This window comes from Pelophylax lessonae (genome assembly GCF_965119305.1).
Source record: "Pelophylax lessonae genome assembly, chromosome: 3".
NCBI lineage: Eukaryota > Metazoa > Chordata > Amphibia > Anura > Ranidae > Pelophylax > Pelophylax lessonae.
In genome coordinates this window covers 202,128,534-202,148,186 of record NC_138770.1, presented here as the reverse complement: position 1 = coordinate 202,148,186, position 19,653 = coordinate 202,128,534, and the positions used below count along the sequence as shown (strand labels likewise).

Here is a 19,653-nt window from a genome sequence, read left to right as displayed (position 1 = left end):
GCGGCTGCAGTAAGGAGATTGGCGGACACGCTCTGGATGTACGAGACCCTGCCTCAGAGTGAGAGAGGTACAGCACAGGGCGGCAGGGCTTGCGTGACTGTGTGGGGCTGAGGAGGAGGAGAGCCGGGGGCGTGTGCTAGCTGGGACAGCAGACGCGGAGGTCGCTGGTCTCCCCCGTATATATGAGTCGAACAGCCAGCCCGGAGCAGAAGCAAGCCCTAGAGAAAAGGACAGATATTACCTCCTACTTTCTGAGGCACACTGCTGCATCACGAAGTACTGTTGGGACCAAGGTGTCACAGAAACGTCAGACAAACTCAGGAATGGCAGTTCAGCAGAAAGGGCCCAAAGTTACAAATGACCAATCTATTGGGGATATTACAGGTGGGAAGAAGACTTCAGTAATGGACACATCGCAGGAACAAAGGAATGAAGTTCCCAAAGAGTCCCTGATTATGCCACAACAACCGCAAATACCAACGACAGTGGAGTGGGGTGAGTTTGTAAAGCTGATCCCAACGAAACAGGACATCCAAGACATGGCTGCAGCAATTGTGAGTGACATTAAAACGGAAATATGTGGTTTAAAACAAAAAGTTGATCAAATTGAAGGCAGGATGGTGAATACAGAGACAGTACAATGTGATTTTGAAGTCAGAATCTCTGAATTAGAAAGTTCACGAGCGCTGCTGCAAAAACAAGTCACCTGGTTGCGGTTGCAGCAGGATGATGGTGAGAACCGCAGCCGGAGGAATAATATTCGACTGCCGGGCTTGCCGGAATCCGTAAAGGGCCCCGAGCTCAGAACCACGGTAGTGGGCATTTTGAATGGTCTGTTGGAGAGACCCCAAATGGAAAAAATGGAAATTGACAGAGTGCACAGTGTTAAAGCGCCCCGAAGGACGGAAATAGAATTAATCCCAGATGTCTTGATTAGGATTCACCTGTTTTCACTTAAAGAAGACATAATGAGACAAGCATGGGCAAAAGGGCAGATCGAGTATGAAGGTTTTCAGCTGAAATTGTTGCCAGATCTTTCACGGGGGACCCTAAAGATGAGAGCCGCAATTAAACCCCTCCTAGAAAAGTGGGAACAACTAATTTTTGGGGGCACCCCTACCATCTGAAGGTGGTGAAAGACAGGGAAACGTTCTTATTGAAATGGCCAGACCAGCTCCCTGGGCTCTTTACATTTTTGGGGTGTGCTCCGATTCATGTGAGTGACTGGCTGGATGTCCTAGAAAACTCCGTGAACTATTACCTGAATTAAGCCACATAATACGGGTGAAATATGGAGAAGATAGGTGTGGGAGAAAAGCAGATGCTCAGGACAAGGAGACATTAATACAACGAACCTAAAAGTGCTATTCAAAATAAGCGGGGTATTAAGATGTGCACACAGATTCCCGGCCCATTCCATGTTTTTTCTTTTTTTACTTTCCCGTTTTTGTCTTTTCTTTTTCCTCCTCCCCCTCTATTTTTTGGGGGGGGGGGGGGAATCAAGATGCGCGCAGGTCCCCGGTATCCTCACACCCGCCTTGAACATTTGGTTTATCTAGTTGTGGGCTTTTTTTTTTTTGCATTTTTTTTTTCTTTCTTACTAGTCCTCTTTACTATCTGAGTCACCCACGCAAGGGAAGGGGGGGGGGGGTTTCCTTTTTGGTTTTTTTTTTTTGGTTTTTTTTGGGGGGAAGTGTGGTGTGTGTTTTTGGATTTTTGTTTCACAGGAATGTCGGAGATTTAGTATTTGTATTTGTAGAAATCACTTATAACTTCACAAGGTTTTTTGCTTCTGTTCGTGCTCCCGCCAGCCATGGGGGGCCGGAGCACGATCTAAAGGGTCACGAGGGAAGGGGGCACTGAGGTGGAGGTAATATAGGAGTGTTCCCTCACTTCATGCGGGACACGTTTAAGACACAAGAAAGTAGGTATGTGAGAATTAGCAATACCAAACTTAATTCACTAGTAGGGTGTTTGCAGAGGGTATAGCGACTCAGGGAATAGGTAGGGTTAACAGCAACTAGAAGTTAGTAAGAGAGATCTTCCCTGGACCCAACTCAAAGTCTGAAGAGTTAAGATGGAGTTAGGGGAAGGGGAAGTGTTTGAGATATGCAGAAGGGGGGTGAGGGGGTTCCGGGGCCCCCCTGGAGGGAGTTGGGGGGATGGGGAGGGGAATGAATAAAATGATAAGAGTAGAAGGCTTAAGTGGGAGGCCTGATTATGTAGCAATCAATTTCCCTTTATTTGCGACCTGGTTCGGGGTGGTTTGACTCCGACCTAGGGGTGCATTTGGGCCCCGAGAAAACCGTTCCCCCAGGGGAGAGGGGTGACGTTTCGGTCGTATAGGGCCGCGCAACCTTTTGTAGGAGGAGGGCTGGGAAAGTAAAACCCAGAGTGTGCTCAATAACATAGTTAGGGTTCTTTAGATTAGGAGGTGTAGGAGGGGGTCTCTGGGACGGGGGGGGGGGGGAGTAGGACATGGACATTACGTGAATGGAGGCGATCGCCCATCGGGACAGAGCTCCTCTAACTGGGTACTTAAAAATTTATAGTTTTATTTTAGGTTTGTGAACGAGATCGGGACTACATCCTGCTACCACGAAAGGGGTGAGGAGAAGTAGAGCCCATTTTCTTAGCTCCAATTTTTGGTGCTTAGTTTTTTTCTTTTTTTTTTTTGAAGGAGAGTGCCCGGGTACAGTGGCTTGCTCGCGGTGTTTTGGGAACCACGGCCCCCTCAGTAGATAGCGCCTGGGCGCGCTGGTTTAGTTAACCACTAGAGGGGGTTAGGGGCAGTGGGTATTAAATAGTATATACATACGTGTGTGGGAGAGGGGTTTTTTTTGGGTGTTGAGTTTTGTGAGATTTGACTGACATAGGCTGTGAGGCCGTGGGGAGGAGGGGGACCGTCCGCAATGGCAGCTGGGGGAGGAGCGACCCAGGGGGGGACATCAGGTTGTAAGATTACGACCTATAATGTGAGGGGACTATCTACTCCACAGAAACGTAGGCGACTTATGGGGGACCTAAAACGAGATGCTACGCAAATAGCTTTCATCCAGGAGACCTACTTCCGTAAAGATGCAGTACCAAAACTGTATAATAAGGACTTTCCATGGGTTTACCACGCTACATCCCCTATTGCTAAATCAAAGGGGGTGAGTATCTTAATATCAAGTGCTTTGAATTGGACTTTAAAAGAAGAATTGGCTGATCCAATGGGTAGGTTTGTGTTGGTAAAGGGGTGGATAGGACGTGTCGAGGTAACCCTCGTGAATGTCTATTTTCCCAACTACGAGCATGTAATGTTTTTGCAGAAACTGCTTCCAGTTGTGTCGGAATTCCGGGAAGGGCATTTAGTGATGGGAGGCGACTTTAACTATGCCCCAGAACCACTGATAGATACCTCCAAGAGAAGCTCATGCATGTCATTTGCAAAATTACGAAAGATGCAAAAAGAGATTTCCCTCCTGGGTCTCATCGATCCATGAAGGTTGATGCACCCAGGAGAGAGAAATTATACTTTCTATTCTCCAATCCATAATGCATATAGTAGGATAGACAGAATCCTGGTTACCCAGGCAGACTTGCCATTGGTGACAGACTCAGATATTGGGGATTTTTCAATCTCTGACCATCTCCCGGTGTACGTGAGCATAGAATGGGAATCAAAAAACTGTAGTCCAAGGTCATGGCGCATAAATGAGGCTATGTTACAATCCCCGGAAGCGGAGGGGATGATAGATGAGGCGTTACATAACTACTTTATAGAAAATACATCGGAGTCGCTTTCACCTTCAACGATCTGGGAAGCGCATAAGTGTGTGATAAGAGGGGTATTGATACAGTTGGGCGCACAGCGTAAAAGAGAGCGGGAGGCGAAAATCAAAGAATATCTAGCTAAGATCGAGCAGCTGAGTAGACAGCATAAGAGAACACTCGCAGAAGCTCACTTGATCCCACTCATGCAGGCAAGAGAGGAATTGAACCAGATGCTTTTTCAAAAGACATTACGAAATATGTTGTGGTTGAAAAGACATCTTTATGAATATGCAAATAAACCAGGCGCGATGTTGGCACGAGCACTGAGGGGCCCAAAAAGACAAACTCAAATTCTACTTCTTAGAAATACAAAAGGAGGGGAGGTCCACACATCAGCTGACATAGCAGAAGAGTTCTGCTCTTTCTATCGGTCACTCTATAACCTACCGGAAATAGGGGGTAAGAAAAGTCCAGATAAGGGGAAGCAGTTAGAGAAGTATCTACGAGATTCGGGCATGCGTACACTTACAGAAGATCAAGTACTGACACTGGAAGGTGAGATATCGGGGGAAGAACTATCCGCTGCAATCTCACAGACCAAGGCACATAAGGCCCCTGGCCCAGATGGCTTTACTTTAAGTTATTATCAGAAATTTGGGGAGCGTCTAAAGAACCCCCTGCTGTCACATTTTAACAAAGTGGGAAGAGGAGCAGCGTTCCCGTTGGATTCTCTACGGGCGCATATTACTTTAATACTTAAAGAAGAGAAAGATCCCTTGTGTTGTGGTACCTACCGCCCGATATCTCTGATAAATGTAGATACGAAACTGTACTCAAGAATATTAGCAAACCGGCTCTTACCATATATGGCAGACCTGGTCCATTTCGATCAAGTGGGCTTTATTCCTACCCGGGAGGCCCGGGATAATACAATCCGAGCCATAGACTTAATACATCTGGCACGTACATCACGGAAGAAGATGGTTCTCTTAGCAGCAGATGCGGAGAAAGCCTTTGACAGGGTGGCGTGGGATTTTATCCGGGCCACCCTGTCATACATAGGCTTGGGACTGCAAATGCTGCAATTTATCCTGGCACTCTATACGGTTCCTACGGCAGCGGTCAGGGTAAATGATTGGAGGTCAAGTTACTTCCCAATTTCCAATGGCACCCGGCAGGGGTGCCCATTATCCCCGCTTATATTTGTGTTGTGCTTGGAACCCCTATTGTGCAGAATTCGGAGTTCTCCGGATATAATGGGAATCCAAAGTGGGGGGGAACAACATAAGGTGGCCGCGTTAGGGATACAGTTAACGGCAGATCCCGCGGAACTCTATAGAAAGAATTACCTTTCGCTATTAGGAAAGATTAAAGCAGATCTTAGAGTATGGCAGCTTTTAGCACTGACTTGGTTCGGGCGCTGTAGCGTAATCAAAATGAATGTGCTACCCCGTATTCTGTATTTAATGCAGACAATTCCGATAGCAGTCCCAAAAGAATTTTTTCAATCAATCAAGGGCATACTTCGTGCCTATATTTGGGCAAATAAGTCCCCTAGAATTAAGATGCAGACGTTGGCCTTACCCAAAGCAAGAGGTGGGATTGGATTGCCAGATATCCTGAGATATTACAGGGCGGTCCATATAGTAAGGGTGGTAGACTGGCACTGCAATAAACTTACCAAACGTTGGGTGGAGTTAGAGAATGGGGAAACAGGACAGTTAACCCCCCCAGCCCCATGGTCGGTGTTTGAACCTAAAGACGCTATTCTCAAACATCCTACAGTAGGAGCGACTATAAAAGATACTAAGAGAATTCAGTCTCATTGGAGGGTAGCCCCTGGTCTATCTCCGATGACACCGATCTTGGGGAACCCGGATTTTCCCCCGGGGTGCATAAATGCCAGAATCCGTAGGTGGGCACAGGAAGGTAGAAGGCGCCTATGTGATATATGGCAAAATGGTCCTATGCCCTTCCTAGAAGAACTTAGGACAGGTTCAGGAGAATCGCTAGATTATTTCAGTCTCTATCAGCTGTATAATTATATCAGATCGGCTCAGCAGAAAGGGTACGTAGCACGAGAGCTGACGGATTTGGAAAATATGTGTAGAACGGGTAATGCGACGGGCCATCTGATCTCAAGGTTCTATACACAACTGTCAGAGGATGAAGGGGACCAACAATTGCCGTTTATCCAAAAATGGGAGCAGGAGTTAAATACCGTGTGGTCAAAAGAGCAGATAAATAAGATCTTGAGATTAGTCCACCAATCGTCACTAGATAGTAAGATCCAAGAAACAGGATATAAAATTCTAACCAGATGGTATAGAGTCCCATCATTATTACACAGAATAAAAGAGGCGGTCTCAGGAAAATGTTGGCGGTGTGGATTGGAGGATGGAAATATGTTGCATATTTTTTGGGGATGCAAAAGAGTGCGTCCATTTTGGAATAAAATAGCAGTAGCCATAAAACTTATGACTAATGTTGATATACTAGAGGATCCCGCGATGTGCCTACTGCATTTAACAAGAAGTTCAATAAGGAGTTACAGGAAATCCCTGATTTTGCGTCTCTTAAATGCAGCAAAGGCATGCATACCTATCTTTTGGAAACAGACAGTGATTCCCACTTTCGAGTTGTGGCGTGGGAAGGTCAACGAGATTCTTAAAATGGAAGAACTGTCTGCCACACTGGGAAACAGAGAGGAGCAGGTTAAGTTGAGATGGAGACCCTGGGTGCAATACTTGGAAGCCAATTCTTCTTAAGAGGAGTATAAGAGAGGGTCACCCTGGGTGGTGCCTGGTCCAGACTGCGGGTAGACGGTCCCCACACCCCTTTAGGCGTACAGTAGTATAGAATGTGATACATATCTATATAGAGGAATGCTGGGACTGTGTTTATAATTTTTTTTTTTTTTTGGGTTCCTTGGTATAATCGGGGGGAGGAGGGAGGGGGGAGTAAGGGGGGGTGGGGGTTTTGGGCAGAGCATGGCAATGTATGTTTGAAATGTATGTATATATAAAAAAATCACCAATAAAGATATAAATTTAAAAAAAACATCACTACTAACATATAACCAAATAAACATATTTAAATGCTAGTCAAAGCAATTGTTGCCAAGAGTATTACCGTAGCATGCTTTTCTTTCAACTGATTTGCCCAGTGAGTGCCTTTAGTGAGCAGTTGCTTTGATGGTATGCAGTCTTTCACAGCACTTTGTATGAACTCATCTTTCAGGATCACACCATATTTAATATAGTAGTGTTTTGACAATAACTGTGCCATGTCTTCCTCCTGCAAGAGAAATCTGAGTTTATATACAATGGCAATATGGTGGCACCACAATTAAGCACTTGCACAATGCAGTAGGCCAGAAGAAAAAGGGGAAAAATTGTGAAAAAGCAGAAAAAATACAGAAAGGGATTAGATACAAACTAACCACCTGACATACTTGCTTTAACGATAAAAATGAAGTACGGCCCATTCAAAGTTAAGGTTATGTGTTCTGGTATCCAGAGTGAAAATTCAGAACACCTCTACCTTGCTTAGCAGAGAGAGATGCCATCTGCCCTCATTCTACACCACTATGATGGGTCAACTCATTTCAGAATATGAAATTTCAAAGATTCCATTGTAAAGTTATGTTTCTGAACATAGTGGTAAGCTACATTGGTATTTTTCTTTTTTCTAGCATTTTATAAATGGTACCCAAACCACTCACTGGGTTTTACAACATATTCTGCACTCCTTACATCAAAGCATATACTTTATACTTATATGCTTTGTTTTAATTGTACAGTACAGGATAAAGACTGAGTATCCACGGATCCTTAGTTATAGGCTGGTACTTTCAATAGATTGGACACTGGCAAGCTTTTGAGGACATCCCCTTTTGGTGCCTCCCCTATAACCCTACCCGACTCTGTGAGTCCTCAGTTTTGTGCTAGTGTCCTAAGGTGATGGACCTCTTCTCTACAGAGAAATCACTCTTACCTTAACTAGCTTATTATTTTATATTTGTATTCTTCATTCAACGCTTTCACTTTCTTCTAATACCACAAAAGGAGCAGTGCATCCAGGCCAGTGCAACCTCAGTAAAACCTTGGGAGCTAGCCAAGTTTTGTTTAGACCATTCGATCCTGCAAGGGCGCTAACCTCGGAAATTTGTGCAATGCGTGTAGTCAGCCGCAGGGTGCTATACAAGTCCAGGGCCATGGTCCCTCCCTATGAAACCCAGACCCTGATGATCCTGTCAGGGGTGTGCCCACCATGACGTGTAAAGCCTGGACTCTATATAGGGACCAGCATCAAGGACAGATAAAACGGAGTCACCCTGTATCTCTGACCATCACTGTAAAAACAGGAGCTATATTTGAAATGTATTCACTTTCCAGTGTAACTTTTCAAACATATTGCTTAAATACGACTACTCAGAGACCAGTTTTGCATGGATGACATGCATCACACCACTGGTCTCACACTTTACCGCCATTTCCGCTAGAGCCATTATAAGGAACTCAGGTATTTCCTCGCCCTCTTTTCTCCACAAAGTCTTTGTTATAGGATGGTCTACACCCAGGTTGCTGCATACGCCTTCCAGACACACGTATCCTGTATTCCGCACTCTATTCTGTGAGTGCCCCACATGGGATTACCCTCATCTGTAGCTATTGTGGAAACCATCCAAACGGGAGCTATGGCAAAATCTCAGGCAAACACTCACTCCACCGAAGGCCCGTAGAACACTTAACCTCACAGTGACTATGCTTCCCTTGCCCTGGAGTAAGAACCCATTTTAATATCTGTCTCTGCATCCAATAAGCGGCCTCCTGGACAAAGGAAGATTTTTCAGCATCTATATCACTATTCCTTTGGAAAATGAACAGCTTTAATGCAGCCATCTCTGTCCAGGGTTTTAAAAAGCCAAGACCATTCTTCAGCTCCTCTGTCTCTACCCAAGTCAGATCCTGATATACCCATCTTAGAAGAGCCGGACATACTGTATAAGGGAACGAAGATGACCCAGAGGCAATGTTATAATAGGCTCTGGAAGATTTCTTAATTCCAAGTTCCTATAGCCCTGAAGCCGCAGCATCAAGCAACAAGCTTACTAATGTGGAATGGAGAGAGAAAACACACTAGATTTAAATCTAATGTGAGGAATAGGGAGTATAACATAGGGGGATTAATTACGTGTAACAGTGGCGGTTTTAGGCACGGGCGAACGGGGCAGCCTCCCGGAGCGGCATTTTTTCATACCACGTGGGGGGCGGCATGCCCGGGCCGCGGACCGGTACCGGTCCGTGGATCAAATGGTACCGGACCGCCCGAGCCCCGTTCGCCCATGCCTAAAATCGCCGCAGCCGAGCCGAGCCGAGGAGCAGAGCATTGCTCCCCCCCCGAGCCCGCCCATTGTGTGACAATAGCGAATGAAAATTCGCTATTGTCACACTGATCCTCCTCCTGGCCAATCAGGGAGCGGGTCCTCCCGCTTCCTGATTGGCCGAAAGGCAAACCCCACGCCATTGGCCGAGGAGGAGGCACCGCGGGAGGACCGAAGAGAAGTGAAGAGAAGTGACTATGAGGTAAGTGCACGGACGGGTCGGGGGGAACGCTGGCGCTCTGCATTGAAAAGTGGCACTCTGGCATGCCATCTCTAAATTGAAAGGGGGCAATGCTGTGGCACTCTGCATTAAAGGGGGCATTTCTGTGGCGCTCTGCATTAAAGGGGGCATTTCTGTGGCGCTCTGCATTAAAGGGGGCAATGCTGTGGCGCTCTGCATTAAAGGGGGCAATGCTGTGGTGCTCTGCATTAAAGGGGGCAATGCTGTGGCGCTCTGCATTAAAGGGGGCATTGCTGTGGCGCTCTGCATTAAAGGGGGCATTGCTGTGGCGCTCTGCATTAAAGGGGGCATTGCTGTGGTGCTCTGCATTAAAGGGGGCATTGCTGTGGTGCTCTGCATTAAAGGGGGCATTGCTGTGGCACTCTGCATTAAAGGGGGCAATGCTGTGGCGCTCTGCATTAAAGGGGGCATTGCTGTGGCACTCTGCACTGAAAGGGGGCAATGCTGTGGCGCTCTGCATTAAAGGGGGCATTGCTGTGGCGCTCTGCATTAAAGGGGGCATTTCTGTGGCGCTCTGCATTAAAGGGGGCAATGCTGTGGCGCTCTGCATTAAAGGGGGCAATGCTGTGGCGCTCTGCATTAAAGGGGGCATTGCTGTGGCGCTCTGCATTAAAGGGGGCATTGCTGTGGCGCTCTGCATTAAAGGGGGCATTGCTGTGGCGCTCTGCATTAAAGGGGGCATTGCTGTGGTGCTCTGCATTAAAGGGGGCATTGCTGTGGTGCTCTGCATTAAAGGGGGCATTGCTGTGGTGCTCTGCATTAAAGGGGGCAATGCTGTGGCGCTCTGCATTAAAGGGGGCATTGCTGTGGCACTCTGCACTGAAAGGGGGCAATGCTGTGGCGCTCTGCATTAAAGGGGGCATTGCTGTGGCGCTCTGCACTGAAAGGGGGCAATGCTGTGGCACTCTGCATTTATTGGTGGCAACAATGCTGTGGCACTCTGCATTTATTGGGGGCAACAGTGCTGTGGCACTCTGCATTTATTGGGGGCAACAATGCTGTGGCACTCTGCATTTATTGGGGGCATTGCTGTGGCACTCTGCATTTATTGGGGGCATTGCTGTGGCACTCTGCATTTACTGGGGGCAACAATGCCGTGGCACTCTGCATTTATTGTTATGTTGTCATGTTGTTTTTTTTTTTTTGGGGGGGGGGGGCGCCGGGGAGTCTTGCCCGGGGAGCAATTTAATGTAGAACCGCCACTGACGTGTAATAGTACCCATGTCACTTATATAATCGAATGCCCATGTTAATTGCAATATTTGGGAACAACCACAAGGAGTCTCTCCAAAAGGATATGTGAGCATGTGGATAACATAAAAAAAGGCTTTAGAGGACACAATTTATCCCAACATTTCAGGGAATACCATGGGAGAGACCCAAGGGGGTTGATCTTCTATGGCATAGATAAAATTAATTTCCACTGTACAGGTAACAATAAGAAAAGGGAAGTGTCAAAAAACGAGACGCGATGGATGGAGGGGAGCTCAATGAGTCCCAATGAGCCAGCTGAGTTACACTGAAGGGTTAATGCAGCACAGGGTATATAAGAGGTGGAATTACGTTGCCGCTTATTTTGATGTCAGTGTGACAAAACGAGTTGGGCTAGACTTACTTGCATCAGTCTGCCTAATTCCGGTCTGTAGAACACAGATGGTTGTCATATACTAGAACTAATACAAACACCGCATGAGCCTTATAGCTCGTGTAATGGGAACAATTTTATAATGTGAGCAATTTTTTAAATGTTTTTTCTTGCTTTAATAAAATTGTATCATGCTATGGGGTATTGTCTGGTTTATATTCCCCAAACATGCCCCGCATGACCGAGCAACACAGAGGAGTACTTGCCCATCCAAAATGAAAGCAGCAGGGATAACCAAAAGGATGGCTGTTGGTTTACATATAAAGTGGTTATATCATCTTGATCTGGTGAGTGTGGAGACAAAGGAGGGGAAAACAGAGTGTTGTTTTGCACATGGAACACTGACTGTTTCGGATTCTACAGCACAGAGCACTTTGAAGCACCACTGACTTTATATATGTTTATGGACATTTTCTGATTTGTTTTAGGCACAAAGCACTTTATTATATATATGAATTGACACACAGTCACAGAGTACTTTAGCTACTTCAAGACCAGGCCTATTTCTGAGATTTGTTGCTTACAAGTTAACATTCTACGAGGAGGTGAGCTGTTAGCTAGACAGGGGGAGACCTGTGGATGTGGTATACCTGGATTTTGCTAAGGCGTTTGATACAGTTCCTCACAAACGCTTAATTTATAAAATAAGGTCTGCAGGCATCGACTGCAAGGTTTGCTCTTGGATATGGAACTGGTTAAAGGGGCGTGTTCAAAGGGTGGTAATAAATACTCAGACTGGTGTGCGGTGGTAAGTGGGGTCCCCCAAGGCTCAGTCCTGGGACCAATTTTGTTCAATTTATTCATAAATAGCATTGAGGACGGGATCATTAGCTCAATCTCAGTTTTTGCAGATGACACAAAATTGGGCAGGGCAATAACTTCACATCGTGAGGCAGAAATCTTACAGAATGACCTGAACAAAATAACAGAGTGGGCAACTACATGGCAAATGAGGTTTAATGTGGAGAAGTGTAAGGTATTGCACTTGGGGACTAAAAACATAAAAGCCCAATACTCTTTAGGGGGGGGGGAACCTCTGGGGGAATCAAAAATGGAGAAAGATCTGGGGGTCTTAGTAGATGATAGACTAAGCAAAAGCATGCAATGTCAAGCTGCAGTTGCCAAAGCCGGCAGAATATTAGCATGCATAAGGAAGGGGATGTATTCCAGAAATAAAACTATAATCCTACCACTTTATAAAACACTGGTCCGACCGCATCTGGAGTATGCTGTCCAGATCTGGTCGCCAGTCCTCAGAAGGGATGTGTTGGAGCTGGAGAAAGTCCAGAGAAGGGCAACTAAACTAATTAGGGGATTGAAGGACCCTAATTATGAAGAGCATTTACAAGCGCTTGATTTATTCTCCCTGGAGAAGAGACGCCTGAGAGGGGACATGATAGCAATTTACAAATACCTCAACGGTGATCTCAGCATAGAAAAAAACGATTCAGTCGCAAGGATTGCATGAGGACACGAGGCCACACAATGCGATTAGAGGAGAAGCGTTTTAACCTCAGGCTACGCAGGGGGTTCTTTACTGTAAGAGCTACAAGACTGTGGAATTCTCTGCCACAAATGGTAACTACGGGGAGTATGGCTAAGTTTAAAAGACTCTTGGACGTACATCTCAAGGATCAGAACATTCAGGGGTATGAGAAATGATTACGGCCACACACACCTACACAGGTTGAACTGGATGGACTATAGTCTTTATTCAACCTCAACTACTATGTAACTTTGTAAGTTAAAATCAGTATTATTTGCTAGAAAATTACTTAGAACCCCTAAACAATATATATATATATATATATATATATATATATTTAGCAGAGACCCTAGAGAATAAAATGGCGGTCGTTGCAATATTTTATGTCACACTGTATTTGCGCAGTGGTCTTTCAAACGTAATTTAAAAATATATATATATATATATATATACTTCAATGAATTTAAAAAACTAAACCGTAAAGTTATCCCAGTTTTTTTGTATAATGTGAAAGATGATGTTAAGCCACGTAAATAGATACCTAACATGTTACGCTTTAACCACTTAAGGTCCAGGCCCATTTCTGACACTTGTTGTTCACAAGTTAAAATCAGTATTTTTTGCTAGAAAATTACTTAGAACCCCCAAACATTATACATTATCTTAGAAAAAAAAAGGAAAATCATTGCAATACTTTATGTTTCACTGTATTTGCGCAGCGGTCTTACAAACAAATTTTTTTGTTAAAATAAACACTTTTTTGAATTAAAAAAATAAGAAAACAGTGAAGTTAGCCCAATTTTTTTCTATACTGTTACACCGAATAAATAGACACCCAATATGTCATGTGCTTCAAAATTGCACACGCTCGTGGAATGGCAAAAAACATTGGTACTTAAAAATCTCCATAGGCCACGCTTTAAACATTTCTACAGGTTATCAGTTTAGAATTACAGAGGAGGTCTAGGGCTACAAATATTGCTCTTACTCTAACGATCGCGTCGATACCTCGCATATGTGGTTTGAACACTGTTTACAAAAGTGGGAGGGAATTGCGTATACGTTTGCTTCTGCGTGCGAGCTCAGAGGGACGGGGCGCTTTCAATTTTTTTTTCTTTTTCTTATTTATTTTACCTTTTATTTTTACTCTGTCCCTTTAAAAATTTTTTTTTTTTGGATAACGTTTTTTTCTATTACAAGGAATTTAAACATCCCTTGTAATAGAAATAAGCAGGACAGGTTCTCTTTAATGTGAGATCTGGGGTCAAAAAGACCTCAGATCTCACATCTACCCTTAAAAGCAAAAAAAAGTGTAATTTTTTTTCTGCAAGAAAAAAAATGGGCCCTTTAAGGCCATTGGGAGGAAGCAATGTATGATGTCGCTCCGGTCCTCCAAGACCCTAGATCTGAATAGGGGCCATCTTGCCCTCACTCGACTTCCTGCCTGGGACATGGACGGATCAGATAGTTTTCCCCGCTACCGACACGGCTCCGGTAAGAGTGGAAAATGATCGGGAAGCGGCAGGAGGGGGGGGTGGGCCCCTCTCCCGCCACCCAAAAAAGTGATCCCGCAGTGAACCTGCCACTGGGACCACTTTTATGTGAAAGAGGACTGCCCGCCGTGTAAAAAAATATTGGGGTTATGGCAGCTATCTGCTATCTCCATAGGCGACAACTTTTTTACAAGTCAAACGGTTCCTTTATTCAAAACAGTGGAATGAAAACAGAGTAGAAAACCATTACAGTCATATGTAAACTGGAAGAACAACAGTACAGCGCATATGTAGAAGAAAACAGGACATCCATACATAGGGTTATTCAACATTCCCAGAACCCACACAATCGGTCGTCTCGTAAAAATTACGTAGGCAAGACAGCCAAGGCTAGCCAGAGGGCGCCAACCAAGGCTGTCACACCCTGTCAAATGTTTTGGGGCAGTTCCCAAGCAAGTAGGTTAGCTTTTATAATGGCAGGACTGCATTAACGGAATGTTCCCAGGAGACCACCGAGGGGGGTAAGGAGCATTCCATTTCAAAATAATTTCTCTCTTGGCATAATACAAAAGATAAGTAATCAACATCTTGGTAGGTCTGGGTCTCTGATCGTCATCCATAACACCCAACAGTGCCATCTCTGGGGAGACAGGGAGAGCCAGATGCAACCGATAATTAATTACATTGAATACTTCCAACCAAAATTGTGCCACTCTGGAGCAACTCCAGCACATATGGAAATAAGACTCCTACTCTGCAAGGCAGCAAGGACAGTCTGGAGATCTCTGGGGGAAGTTCTATGTAATCTCTGAGGAGTATAATATATTCTATGTAAGAATTTAGTCTGAATCAAGCGGTCTCTAGCAGAGATCATCAACCGTGTGCCATCCTCAAAGCAGTCCTCCCAATTCTCACGGTCAAGGTCAGGCAAAACTCCCTTCCATAAGTCCCAAAGTCTGTCCATTCTCGGAGAGTGTGAACTCTGCAGGGTAACATAAAGGGAGGAGAGGGGCTTAGACAGGGATTCCTGGGCTAACAACTCCTCCACAGGGTCCATTGCCAGAGTCCACCCACGGGGAAACTGAGCCCGTAGCGCGTGCCGTAGCTATAGGCGACAACTTTGAACATTTTTAACCATTTTTAGAGCTACAGAGGAGGTCCTGCACTAGAAATATTGCTCTCGCTCTAATGATCATGAAGATGCCTCAAATGTGTGGTTTGAACACTGTTTACATTTGCAGGCACGACTTGATTTGACGCGTGAGCACGGAGGGATGGGGCGCTTTAAACATTTTTTTTCCCTTTTGATTTATTTTTATTTTTACAATGTCCCTTTAAAAAAAAAATTCTGATCACTTTTATTGCTGTCACAAGGAATGTAAACATCCCTTGTGATAGTAATAGGTAGTGACAGGTACTCCAGCATTTTTGAATACTGTTGATTTCTAAAACTTGCGCCGCATTCTCATGTCGGAACTAAGGGCCTTCCATTCGCTTTCGAACTTTAAAATTAACTTTGACAAATCTGAAATCTTGCCCCTCAACCTCCTGCAGAAGATGGGCACCACGTTGCGATCCTCCTTGCCATTCACATGGTGTCACTCCAAGCTCAAATACCTTGGGGTCTACTTACCTGATTGTACCACAGACGTATTCTCCCTTAACTACATACCCCTCCCCTTCTAAAGGTAATCCGGTGGGATCTTGCTGATTGGACTAAACTGACACTGACATGGATTGGCCGGGTGAATGTGCTTAAAATGAAAATCCTGCCCAGAATCTTATTTTACTTACAGATGCTGCCTGTCCACCTGCCTAGGTCCTTCTTTTCGAGTCTTAATAGCCTGTTTATTTGCTTTGTCTGGAATGGCAAACATCCCCGCCTGGCTTTTCGACTCATGCAACGCCCTAAACGCACAGGTGGCCTGGGGATTCAGTGGTTCGGAGATATTATGAGGCGATAGCCTTGCTTCTTCAGAGGATTCTTGACTGGCACCACCATGTCTGGGGCAAGCTTTGGGTCATGGAGAAATTCATGGCAGTCAGGAACTTGTCCCATGCCCCGTGGCTCCCGGGGGCGCACAGGGGCCTCTCCTCACTGGTCTTCCCCACCACCGCCCACACCTTACAGGTCTGGGACGAGGTAAATGAACGACTTTCTGCAGCGGTCTCCCCACTGACGCCTCTGGGGGGGTTTCCCCTGGTTCCTTCCCGGGGAGGACATTTCCTTCTTTGGAACGTGGGCGTCGGGCGGGGAGATCCGTTGTGGTCGGTTTGTCCAGGAGGGGATCATACTGTCACTGTCAGACCTCCGAGACAGATATGGGAGATTTCCCATGGACTTTTGGAGGTATCACAAACTTACTTTCGACGTCCATATTGGATACGGTACGCCCCCCACCGCTGATGACCCCTTACAAGAAGCTTTGCATCTCCAAAGACCCGATCCCGCACTCCATTGCGTTGTTATACCAGCTCCTGCTTTCAGGGGACCTTGCATCCAGGCCTCTGTTTATACGGGAGTGGGAGAGAGACCCACAGTGCACCTTTTCAGAGCAACAGCTAGACCACATGTATCAACTGACCCACTCCAGCACGGTAGATACCAGGATGCTGGAGAACGGATATAAAGAGTTGACTAGGTGGTATAGAGTACCATCCCGGCTCGCACAGATCTACCCGGGACAGTCGGACAGCTGCTGGAGGGGCTGCGGGGGCCGGGGCTCCTTCCTCCATGTGTGGTGGGGGTGCCCGCTCTTGCGGCCCTTCTGGCTGGATATCCAGGCACAGGTCTTGGAGGACCAAGTGAAGATGCCACTTCTCCCCCTAGCACACATAAAGCTCGATAGAGCGATGAGACCTCTCCTTTGACACCTTTGCAGACACCCTGCCAGCGCCTTCTGACATTGTACTTCACACATAGTTTTTCAATACCTTCGGACCTTCCTTTCCCTGTTTCTTACCCCCCCCCGGTTGGCTTTCCCTCCCTCCTATCTTCTTTGCCCTCTTTTTTCATCCTCTCCTGGACTTCACTTAGACCTGTTACTTGGAGAGTTGGAAGGGTCAGTTTGAGCACTGCATATTGTGGTTCAATTGTTTATACTGAACAGGGCCATTGCCCTTGGTTACTTGTTTTCGGTGCTCAATACTGGTCACTTGTTTATTTCTTTGTACTGCTGATTTACCTCCAAGCCATCTTGGCCAGCTTTGTTGGACAATTGTTACCATGTGTCCTGACTGTCACTTTACCCTTTTTTCCACTGTTCATCCATGTGTATATTTGTGAAAATGTTGAAATAAAGTTTATATAAAAAAAAAAACTTGCGCCGCTTGCTGCCGAGTAAACCGGAAGTGACGTTGTGATGTCACTTCCGGGTTACTACATCGGAGACCCAATCAAAATCGCTTTCCAGCTATGTTTGTCAGATTTGCCGGCTGTTAGCTGAAGGCGGTGGAAGGGGGGAGGGAAACGTCCCCTCCCACTGCTTGTAATAACAGCCGAGCGGCTGCTTAGCCGCATCAGTTGGTATTACAAGAAAGCCGACCATCGGCTCTAAAAACTGTACCAGGGTAATGCCTGCAGCTGCAGGCATTACCCCGGTACAACCACTTGAGCAAAATGATGCACAGGTACATGATTTTGCAGCAAGTGGTTAATATTATGAATTGATTTAATTGCTTATTTATTGGGTCACAAATAGCACTGAAGAGGTAACATAAGTATTGCAGTTAAGCACTTTATTGGGCATTGCGTATATCAAGTACACATACTTAGTTAACAGTAGCACCGCATATATATGGCTTTGGGTCTAATGTGGATATGCTCACTTCTGCTGTGCGCAAAAGCCTCAGCATTAAGGATGATCGAACTTTTGAAAAGTTCGGTTCGACCAGAACACCCGAATTTTCCAAAAGTTCGGTTCGGATTTCAGAACCCCATTGAAATCAATGGGACCCGAACTTCGGTAATCAAAAAACACCATTTTGAAGCCCTAAAACCCAATAAATGCCCCTAAAAAGTGCCTAGGGTTCTGGGTCATGCCCCATTAACTATTAATCACACAAAAAAAAGTTCTTAAAAATTGTCATTTTTGATAAAAAAGCCAATTATTGAAAAAATTAAAAAAAAAAAAAAAAGAGAGATTTTTTGATTTTTACTTTGCATTTAGTATCTGGTGGGTCTAAAATGTGTGCATGTGAAGTTTCAGCTCTGTAGCATGTCCAGAACCATGAAAAAAAAAGATAATTTTTCAGTAGAACAGGGATGTGGGTTGGGACCCTCCTTTAACTTTAACACCTATATGATCTTTTTTTTCTGGTTCTGGACATGCTACAGAGCTGAAACTTCACAGGTACACCTTTTAGACCCCCTAGACACAAAATCACACAAAAAAAGTTCTTAAAAATTGTCATTTTTGATAAAAAAAAAGCCAATTATTGAAAAATTAAAAAAAAAAAAAAATAGATTTTTTTGATTTTTACTTTGGATTTAGTATCTGGGGGGTCTAAAAGGTGTGCCTGTGAAGTTTCAGCTCTGTAGCATGTCCAGAACCAGAAAAATAAAGGATTGTTTTTATTAGAAAACTTTCTGACAGGGGGTTTGCTTCGCTCCTGTAACACCTTGCCGGTTTAATAGAAGGCATTCTTTTGGGATCTTTGCAGTCAGGAAAAACATCTGAACTTGTGTATAGTGGTACTGTGCACAAGTTCTGATGTTTTGCCTGCCTCCAAAACCCCCCAAAAAATGCCAGCAAAAACACACCTGTGCATTTTTTTTTTTTGACGCTAGCGTTTTTTTGGCATTTTTTGGGGTTCTTTTGAGGCAGGCAAAACATCTGAACATGTGTATAGGGGGTATATATAGACATATATGTCTGAATATATACCCCTAGACATATATAGGTGTGATAGTAGCAGAAATATATTACTGTAAATGATTTCATTAGCGCAAGCATTTATTTCTGCTACTATCACACCTATATATGTCTAGGGGTATATATTCAGACATAAATGTCTATATATACCCCCTATACACATGTTCAGATGTCATGTCTGACATCAAACATGTCCTCAAAAAAGCACTGGCAGTGGCAGCCCCTGCAGCATAAAAAATGCTTGGCTGGTGAGAAGCCATATTCCAGTTCCAAAGCTATTCAGAGAAATGATCATTTCTCTATAGCGGTCACCCTGCTATGGAAGGGTTTTGTCACCCTGCCATAGCAGTCACTGCCAGTTAACCCTACACTACACTATGGTCCCCTGACACTTAACACTTTCCCTACAGAAACTACATTTTTGAAGCTAACTAAAGTGTAAAGGAGCACTCTAACTACACTAGATATCCCTTTCCTCACACTAATAAATAGCTAAATGACACTTTTAAAGTAAAATTAACAGAACTGCTTCCACTCTCTTCCATGTCCAGTATAACATTGCTAGGAATATGGCGGGGGCGATCTTATATACTGGGGGGCGTATTCACTAATGATTGGTCTAGGGAAACCCTAGTCACTCCAATCACATTCCTAGCATTCTCCTGCCCCCTCAATTGGCTTTTGCTTATGGTTCTGGTCCAATCACTGGCTTTTAAAGCCCATTTCCTGAAGCATTGCATTTTGGGCGGTTCTGGTTGCCGAATTCCGA

The 19,653-nt window shown here is 45.0% G+C and overlaps 1 protein-coding gene across 1 annotated transcript in view; it reads right to left on the bottom strand.

Moving 5' to 3' along the window:
* Nucleotides 1-19,653, bottom strand: part of MYO7B (myosin VIIB) — a 545,169-nt gene that overhangs the window by 150,577 nt on the left and 374,939 nt on the right. The window contains exon 31 of the mRNA XM_082249873.1: nucleotides 6,892-7,056. Coding sequence (XP_082105999.1) covers nucleotides 6,892-7,056 — 165 coding nt within the window. The remainder of the gene's footprint in view (nucleotides 1-6,891; nucleotides 7,057-19,653) is intronic.